The sequence below is a fragment of the Trachurus japonicus genome, chromosome 8 (genome assembly GCF_045865225.1).
Source record: "Trachurus japonicus isolate A0001 chromosome 8, Traja_1.0".
Classification (NCBI taxonomy): domain Eukaryota; kingdom Metazoa; phylum Chordata; class Actinopteri; order Carangiformes; family Carangidae; genus Trachurus; species Trachurus japonicus.
The window spans coordinates 11,855,812-11,865,466 of NC_140914.1; the positions used below are offsets into that span (position 1 = coordinate 11,855,812).

At 39.5% G+C, this 9,655-nt stretch overlaps 1 protein-coding gene across 3 annotated transcripts; it reads right to left on the reverse strand.

Annotated features, from left to right (window-relative positions):
• Positions 1-836: 836 nt before the first annotated feature.
• zfand2a (zinc finger, AN1-type domain 2A) lies at positions 837-4,826 on the reverse strand. 3 transcript variants are annotated; one of them, XM_085783839.1, is made up of 10 exons: positions 4,604-4,826; positions 3,789-3,887; positions 3,591-3,685; positions 3,064-3,195; positions 2,824-2,975; positions 2,581-2,715; positions 2,398-2,473; positions 2,233-2,309; positions 1,348-1,432; positions 837-1,149 (listed from the first exon to the last, which is right to left on the reverse strand). In XM_085783839.1, the coding sequence occupies exons 2-10, from the start codon at positions 3,841-3,843 to the stop codon at positions 1,111-1,113; spliced, it is 846 nt and encodes a 281-aa protein (XP_085639965.1). In that variant the 5' UTR covers positions 3,844-3,887; positions 4,604-4,826; the 3' UTR covers positions 837-1,110. The 3 variants fall into 3 exon arrangements, with proteins under 3 accessions (XP_085639965.1, XP_085639966.1, XP_085639967.1); XM_085783840.1 differs by having other exon boundaries at positions 1,302-1,432; positions 4,604-4,783; XM_085783841.1 differs by having other exon boundaries at positions 1,298-1,432; positions 4,604-4,783.
• Positions 4,827-9,655: the final 4,829 nt, after the last annotated feature.

Genomic DNA, 9,655 nt, shown 5'->3' on the forward strand with positions numbered 1-9,655 from the left:
AATTAATGATTTGACTCACAACTCTAATGGACTTGCTGATTTGCCTAAATAACAGGCTTCACCTCTCAAGAGTCTAGTGCAGTGTTTTTCAACCTTGGGGTTGGGACCCCATGTGGGGTCACCTGGAATTCAAATGGGGTCGACTAAATGTCTAGTAATTGATAAAAAGATTACTGATAAAAAATATTTTCTTATTATTCTTTTTTAAATTATGATTAAAACACCACACACAATGTTAAAGGTGTACAGAAAAGAAAATTGAATTTAAGCCCACTCTGGGTCATAAAATTACTCATCTATCAGACGATGTAGGCCAAACTTTGTGCAAAATTCTATTTTTGAGTAAATCCGGGATGAAAGTGTGTATTTTTTTTTTCGCATTGGATAATGCAGGCGCACGGATTATACCTCAGCCTGCTCACGATTCACCAGCCACTGATATTGGATCCGTCATCCGTCATTCAAACGTCTTAGACAACACACACACGGAGCTCGGTATCGCCCCAAGCTTTGAATATCCCGCCAGCTCGATAATGACCAATCAAATTCGTTTTCCTTACTCGGGTAAACTCGTGTTGCACCTTGTGACAACTTGGCGCGACAAACAGGACAAACGGCCATTTCTGTACACCTTTAAACAAGTGTATTCTATACTTTCACTTTCTTGAATATAAACCAAATCTAAATAAAATGCAGCATATAAAAATATCTGAGCTGGCGCATCTTGATTGGTTGCCAGAAATTTGTGGTGTCAAAATGGGGTCACGAGCCAACCACTGGTCTAGTGCGTGTCATCACATGTGAATGAATTAAGCAGTTCCAAAACTCAGGGTGCATCTTTGAAATAATTTATTCAATATTCATATATGGTAATATAATGGGTTCAACATGATCATAGCATATAAAATATGTACAAAGCAAATCATTAGTAAAAATGACTGATCCTGCTGGGAAAGTATGTGCTTTTTATTGTAGAAGGCGGTAATATCTCAGCAACTTCCGAGAGGATTTCTTCATGTAACAATCATTGATCCTGGTTATTGAGATCCCAGATGTGCAGTTTCTAGGAGATAATTAGCACAGCTTGAAGTTTTCGATGGTGATCTGTGATTAAGAAAGGCTACAGTTGGACTGTTTGGAGTCTCGTCCCTAAACAAAGAGAAAAAGCACAGTCAAAAACAAAGCCTCTTTGTTTTCTCCACATATTAATTAAAAATATATAAAAGGCAAATTAGTTTTTCATCTTCTGCCACTTAAGAAACTTCAATGAGCATGGGTTGCCATGACAACTGTGTACCTACATGTCTTCCTCTTAGCATGCTACTGACGCCTAAGCTTTCCGGGTACCTGTTGTCTCTGCTGCTGGCGTCTGTATTCTTCTTCACTGGCAGCCAGAGCCTGAGCCAGAGCCAGATCCTCCTGCTCCTGAGGGCTGAGACGCAAAGAAGAAGAATCCTGGGTTTATTGTGGTGCTATATCACTGCTGTTTGTCTCTAAACACAATTTACCTTTCCAGTACAGCAGTTTTACCTGATGGGGAAATAAGTGTAGGTTTCCTTGCCTTTCCATTAGTTGAGATTGAAAACTTTGCAGAGCAGGGTCTTTTCTTTGCTTTTTCATATCTTACAATAAAACCAGCCCATTCTGAAACGCCTACTGCTGTGGGCACTCTGCCAGCCAAGGCGTTTCTCCCAGTCAATTGATATTCCCATAATGCACATTAGAGTAGATCTGATCATAGATCGTGTTATTAAATATTTACAGTGAAAGAAGGAGTCTATAGCTCCATGAAAGCCCTTCAAGCTACTTTTAATTTGTGACACAAGCCAAACTCCTGACCCTGTCTTAACTGCTGTGCTTGCATGTTGCACAGTATGATTTACAGGTCTAACAAAAAATACCCAGTAGATTAATTGGTAAATAAAATAACAATTGCAGCACAGTTTAAATGATTTTTTCTTTCTCATAAATAATAAACCTGAATAATATGAATGTCAATAGCCTTACTTGCAACAGAAGACTGTTTTTTACGGCACCAGATTCAGTGAATATTAGTTACACTTCATGTTTCTCCCTGTTGTTTACACACTCTCCCTCTGCTGTTTTAAGCTGAGGCCCAATGAGTGTTACACTCATCCACTCTCAGCAGCAGCACACAGACACAAGTGGCTTAGGACTCATGTGAAGCTGATTATAGGATATTTCTCAGGTTACAGGTTGAGGTTGACTCACCTGAGGGTCGGCTGAACCGCCGGCCTTGACTCAGCCAAAGACATCTCCAGAGCCCTTTGCAAAGCCTGCTCCTCTGTCTGTAAACAAGCAGCACACTCATGAGTATATATTTTACTCACATGGGGAAATGTTTAGAAATTAGGAAATCAGAAATCATGTGCATACCAGGCCAGCCTGAAATGAAGCGGAGGGTGGTATTACATTCTGTGCAGAAACAGAAGTAGGGATCCGCGGGGCAGTGCTGTAAAGAGGAGGTAAAAATAGGACCAGGGGACATAAGTGATTACTATTTTAGGGGTCCATTTAAATATAACCATCCGCATGAGCATTTAGAGTAATGGTCCTTACCCACTGTTATGGTTTCTGGTGTTTGCCCTCACACCATTAGAAACAGGTCTAGGATTTCCTGAAGCAGAGGAACTAGAGCTGGAGGCAGAAGTGGAGGTGGAAGAAGCACCTTGGTTCCTCGATAAAGCAGCATGTCTAGGATTTGGAAAATTACAATAAGAATACAGACATGCACACACTGACACTTCAGATGAAATTATGGCAGCGTCTTAAAGGTAACTGGGTAAATGTAACTGTACCCACCCAGATTTGGACAGAGGTTTCCCATCAGTCTTACAATCATGGTCTAGTGGGTGCCGATGTTTAAGACAGTAATTTAAATGGCACTGGTCACAGGTCACTCGCATCATTTCCTTCTGCTTACAGCCTCCTTTAGAACATTTATTTGTGAAAATCTTAAAAAAAAAAAAAAAGTTAAAATGAGATTTACCGGTAGATAAAGCCACACCACATTTATTTGATTCATGTGTATTAAATACATACTTTTCTCTTTCTTTGCGCAGGGTCCGATTTGCAGTCCCGATCAATGTGTTCTCCGACTTTGATGTCAGGCATCTCCCCTCTCTTGATGGGAATGGGGATGTTGCACAAAGGACATACTGGGACCTGGACATCCTATAAAATTAGATATTAAACAAACACAGGATTTAAGATTTTTTTTAACAGGTGAATCAATGTAATGCAGCCACACTGTTGACAACTCTAACTTTAAACATTGAAGTAAAACCAAAACATGAAAGCAATCATCACTCGTTGAATCTGCTTATTTCTTGATGAAAAATACAATTGGGAACCAAAATGTAGAAGTAAGACAGATCAATAATCCTCAATGAGACTTATTTTGGTGAGCATTTTCTTTATGTTTTTGTCTGCAACTTGAAATACAGTTTCAATAAAGTTTAAAACATGAATAAAAATGTGAATTATTCTGATTTAAGTGCATTCTTGCAGTAAAGTGCAAATAACTAGATTTAAAATAGGAGTATTCAAATTGAAACATTACGGTTTACCTTCTTGTAGGATGACATGCATTTGTGGTTTGCATAGGTTATGTGGTCCTTGCAGAAAATCTCCTGACAGGCATCACATCTCATAGGAAGAAAATCTGTAGTTTCAAACAACAGGGTTTTAGATTTGGAGGTAAGAAAAAAAAATCACACTGTAAACAATCAGGAAATGATGGTCCTCTTTTCCAAAGCTGTACTCACCTAAACGTTTGCAGGTCTTCTCAGAGCAGTGTTCACCTAAATCTGGAAACTCCATCTCAGAAATACCTGCACAGCTGACAGCGGTGAAACCTCAACGACCTACAGGAGGCAGAGAGGGTTGGTGTTTTCACTTAACACTGTAGCAGATAAAGTGCTGACTGTGTCAATACCATAAACAGGGGAGGATTCACAGTATGCTAGCTAACGTTAGCCTTTGAAATTAGCTAAGTCATTCACAACTTTGTTGTTGTTGCTACTAGCATCATGACGAGGCAACTTTACATCCAAGATCATCTAGAAGCGGTGGTAGTTTTTGGCTTTTAGGCGTTGTTGTCATGGTTCCGCTGTGGAAACAAACCTGTTATTTGTCGCTCAGGAAGAGCTAGCTAGGCCAGGCTAATTTATACGATTAGGCAGATTACATAACTACAGTACAGGATGTTTACGGTCGTTTGGCAGGCATATAACGTGCCTGTAAGCCGTAAACAGCAGTCTATGTTCCTCTAACCACAGAATGAGAGCAAGGTGTTTTTAAAAAATCACTACTAACATGTTACTACAAATGCTAACAGTTAGCCTGTATGTTTGTTACACAATGGGCCAACGTTAAAGTCGATGCTAGCTCGTGTAGAAGCATTATCTAAGTATGTTAAAACAATATGTAGCTACCTCTCTCGCCAAAAATCTCTAAGATAAACACAGAAATCCCCATCAACATGTCGGATTTGTTTTCTATAGGTGCCTCGTCAAATTGTGCTGTTAGCTGACTCAAGCTAGCGAGATACATCTGACATTTGGTTGTTTTTTTGACTCACCAAGTCCCGTTTTTCTTCCAGCCTCCTGTGGAGAAGTAAAAAGAGACGGTGTTGTCTTCAATTATTCCGGTTAACAGCGATTTACCGTACTCCTTTGATAGTAGTTAAACCGTAATGGACCCGAACACAACTGTCTGTCTCTGTTTGCTTCGTTGGGCTGTTGTCGTCAAGTTTTGATGTGTCACGCAAGCTCCTCCCACGTCTGTTACGTAACCCGACGTCAAGAAAAATCACGTCACCCCAAGTGTAGAGCGTAGAAAAGACAGGTGAAGTCTGGAAAGATCTAGACTAGACAACCTTACTGTATTTTCAACAGTGATAATGGTAATATTTAGAGGTATCAGGCATCAATCACGAATGGTTTACTTTAATAGTATCAGTATGTTTATTTTCATGTGCTAAACATGAAAAGAGAAACGCTGATATTGCCTCATTTGTTTTATTTTGAAAGGTTTAATCGGGATTGTGACAGTAAATTGGAAGTCTTCGCTGACCTCTAGTGGCCACGGGGATGCATTGCAGTAGTATTCACAAAGTTTTAAATGTCGGTATTGTTATCAGTGCCATAATTATGAAAAACAACACTGTCATTAGTGTTGGTAAACACTATGTTAACGTTTTCTTTTCCTTTTTCTTTTACTTTTTTTTTTTTTTTTTATAAATTACCTGTAAACCGCCCCTTCCGGATGAAAAAACAAAGATGGCAGCTCTCTGCTACCTGGAGGGAAAACCATGGAGAAAACTTGGAAAACGGATTAAAATTATTTCATCATTGGACTGAATATTTTCCAACCAGATAAGAAGAGTCTCGAAATGGATCACTGTAAGTGTTTCAGAGTTTTTTCAACATGACCAGAGCTTTTTAAACAGCTTTTTAAACTTTTAAAAAGCACTGTTGATCTTTTACATAAATGTAGCTAGGCCTGACATGATAGGCCTACAGGAGTTACCCTACAACCAAATACGAAGTTACTGAAGGTGAAAACAAGCATTTATACTCCACAGGTAACCTTTCCCCGGTCCTAATCGCCCATGAATAATAGGCCTGCTGTGATAACTCAAATTGTCTGATGAAGAAAAGAAAAAAGCTTACAAGAACACATGACAAAATAGACAAAAACACAACACAGAGCAAAAAAAAATACCTACAATGATGTAGGCTAAATATCATGAAAGTAAAAGTACATGGCCTAACAAATGGCGTTGTGCACTGCATTCTGATCATTTCCTGAATCTTTCTGTTCTGCAGGTCAGGGAGATCATGCCTGTTACTGTGGCTGCTCCTCTGACCTGTGAGAGTCTTGTGTAGACGGTGTACGCAGGGGTCATCCAGGATGGCCTTTAGCTTACACCCCATCCTCCACTTAACCACAGCCTCAACCAGCTCCACTCCCACTCCCATCACACAGCTACATTTCTCCATGAGCTTGTCCAGTCTGTTCCTGTCCCTGACCCTGATGTTGTTACCCCGGCAGACAATGGCAAAGAATGTAACACCTGCAATGATGGACTGATAGAATATGCACAGCATTACATGAAGGACTAATCAAGGCCTCCTATAAATAGTTTGCGTTTGCTGTAGCTGTATTTCTTATGTTTCCATTAAATGACACACTCCACCTGCATCTGTCAGGATTTTGAGTTAGGACCCAAATGCAGATACTGTAGGGCAGGCCTAATCCAAAAAAGGGGGCAGGTGAAGAAAAAGCTAATGAAGTTACTCAAGTTTGGCGAAACATATTTTTTGGTACATACTGTATTTGTGAAACATAGAACTTTTATATGATTTTACACTCATGTTTTGATCTATTTGCCTCTCACTAGTGGTCCCGTGGAACTGCAACACATGATGACCATCCTTCAGTGACCGGACAAGAAATGCTCCAGGTAAGTGCCACAACCAACTACACATTAGAACTACAACTAGACAGTGCTTTGTGATGTACTTCAAGAGATCCAGCAGAAATGAACAACAAATCATATATTTCTCATTAATAACTCCCAAAGATCTCAGCGATAAATTAGGTTTGAATCCAACAAATGACTCCCATATGGGCTTCTCTCAAGTGTAGGGCAACAGAATGGCACTTCAAATCCCCAGCATTTTCATTTTAAATGCAGATGACCTTTTTTTCTTACTAGAGATACAATCAAGACTATGCCAGTTGTCATATTTTTTTTATTTTAGCCTCATCCTACTACCAGCTGATTGCTCTCTGAAAGATGCTTGTGTTGTATTGTGCTCATTAATCACTCGCTCTTGTTGCCCACCCTCAGTGAGGAGGGCCACATGCAAAACTGCTGTAATCCCGTACATTTCTAAAAACAAAACACAACTAGCCATTTACTAGTTTGCCTAAGCTTTTTATTATATCATGAGGTATTCAACAATGGAGTCGGCTCAATTCTGCTGGAGATGAATTTGTGGACAGCGAGGCTCAGACAGTAAGAGGACATGAGTCAGAATTGTTTGGTTTGGTTTTGTTGCTGCACTCACATTTGCTCTGCTTTAAGTAAACATAATAAGTTTAATGCTTTAACTTCTGGTTTGTTTCTAGTACTGTATGCTATCATTCTCTTCATGGTAAAGTGTGAGTGTGAAGGCATTTAGAGAGACAGTTTTCCATTCAGATGCCACCAAGATGCTGCTTTAGTGAAGTTTGACAGCTGAGGTTGTTGCATAATAAAAGCTCAAGCGGCCTCTGCATGTGCCTGTGGGCTCCTGCTGGTTTGTTTGTGGAGGTACATTTCTTGTTGAACTCTCTAATTAATCTTTTTCTTGTTATCATTTGCTGGACAGCATGTGGATGTTGCACTGTGGGAGATATGTCATGCCAGTAATCACCTTTTGTAGCTACTGCACCACAAGGGATGTATATTGAGGGAGTGAAGAGAAATATGCTTTAACCATGGTCAAAAACTTTAACTTGTCTTCTAACATTTATTTATGGCAGTTCTCACAGAGAGAACTCACAAAGTGCTTTACAGGGTTAAAATACAGAACAATACAGTACATTCAATGGCACAAAAATAAAACAGCAGCAGCTCTATGTAGGGCTGAATGAAGAAGAAAGTCAGGGAATGGCTGTCTATACAGGTGGCTTTCAGGTGCTTCAGTACTCTTCAGATTCTGCAGCTCTCAGATTCTGTGGAAGAGCGTTTCACAGTCTGGGCGCAGCGGACTCGAAGGCTCCGTCACCCCTCGTTCCAAGACAGGGGTGATGTGGGAGGTTTTAGTTGATTTGGTTAACAGGTATTCTGCACCAGTTGAAGGAAATCTACAGAGGTTATGCTAAGACACAGAAAAAGAGAATTACAGTCGTCAATGTGTGATGACACAAAGGTGTGGATGATCATTTCCAGTTCAGCATGTGTTTTATCGCTCTTTTTTTATCTGTTTGATATGAGATTTCTTCAGTCCACAGCACTGAAGTTAATAGACTGAGGAAAGTATTTGACTTGGATCATGGATGAAATTTAATTCCTAAAAATGTCCTCCCAAAGCTGTACTTCCCTGATCCCTGCCTAGATTCCAGGTGTCCTCCACATTAGATTGTCAGCTGCCATGGGAAATCTGTTGGTATTAGTTTAAATAGATTTTAACCTTTTGAATTGCACCATCCCATGCACTTATCTCCTTGGCACTGTGTGCTTTGATCTTTGACTGGACTCTTCACACAACCTTGACAAATGACATATTGGTGTAAAGGTCTAAAGACGTCTGTTCCTACCTATGCAAAGGATTTTAAGATCAGGACAGTAAGAGCTGTTGATACATCATTGGTTGAGAGTTAATATGACTTCTCTAAAAGCAAAGATGAGGCAAACCAAACTTTAATTTCTACCTTGGTTACATATACCAGTATTTTTGGTTCGACGTTCAGGGTTTTATTTGGTAGTAAAATTTAAACTGTCACAATTCAGAATTATTAATGGTCAGTGTCCCCCTACTGCCATGCCCCACCTCTGATCTGATCTCAGCACTTTCACTCACTGTGCTCAGGTAGCAGCTTTGTTTGTTTTTAGAGTTTTTATGTTGATTTGCTATTGTTTTGTGTTGAATACCTCTTTACATTCACTGTGGTACTAGTACTTGTTGGGTGAACAGTATTTCATTTTTTGGTGCATAAGATATTACAACATGATGAAATATTGTATCTTTTATCTTGTAAAGGACACCAGGGCTGTGACTAAAGGGAATGAAGAAAGGAGTCTTTACAAATCAAACATGTTCCTTTAGTTCTGGAGAATTTGTACATTTGGCCATTTCTCTCATTTACGGTATATGTTCTGACACATTTTACTTTTAACAACAAAAAATGCAGCTGCTGTGATTTACATATTGTTCTTAACCATGATCTTGCAGTTTCCATAATGCATTTTTTGTACATAATTTCCAGTCCTCTGCACAAAAATGGTGAGAACTTACGGCTATTTTGAGTTCTACTTCCTATTTTGTATTCATTAATATGTCAATATGCCTGTGACACAATCTATACTTATTCAGTGTGACTGTTAGAGGAGCTTTTTATCTTGTTTTTGCTACAGAAGTTAGCATACTAATCAGCTGGACCGTGCTTGTATCAACTTGTATCAGCCATAGCAACTACTCACTGTAGATCTCAATCTGCCCTGAAGACGTAGTGTTGCTCGGAGGTCGTATTATAACATCTTGCATTAAAGACGATTGCTGAAGTTCTTGTCGAGCCACAGACACCACCACCCACTCCTGGCAAGTAATCAAGGTCAGAGGAAGAGAAAACGTACAAATAGCTCCGTTATTACAGTTCTACCTCATTGAGACCTGCAGAGTTACACTGCCAGACTCCTCTGCACATATTTGCACAGCTTCAACACAACGCTGAAGTACTGTCATGCATGTGGCTTAGCATTGTAATCTATACAGTATCTCTAGTTTTTGAATTGATTTACAAACTACTTACTAAATGCTGCATTTATTATTTTAAATCGCTCTTTGTCTTTATGGTTCCCCATTCTCTCCTGACTGTTTCATGTGAATTTTCCCTGAATAAAATCATAATCACAGTGTCT

Bases quoted from the DNA above. Each gene is read 5' to 3' on its own strand.
- zfand2a (XM_085783839.1), bottom strand. From the start codon at position 3,843: ATGGAGTTTCCAGATTTAGGTGAACACTGCTCTGAGAAGACCTGCAAA. The intron at 3,196-3,590 runs GTAAACCGTAAT...CTAATTTTATAG, and splicing joins GCATGTCATCCTACAAGAAG to GATGTCCAGGTCCCAGTATG. The intron at 1,150-1,347 runs GTACCCGGAAAG...CTCTTTGTTTAG, and splicing joins GCCAGCAGCAGAGACAACAG to GGACGAGACTCCAAACAGTC.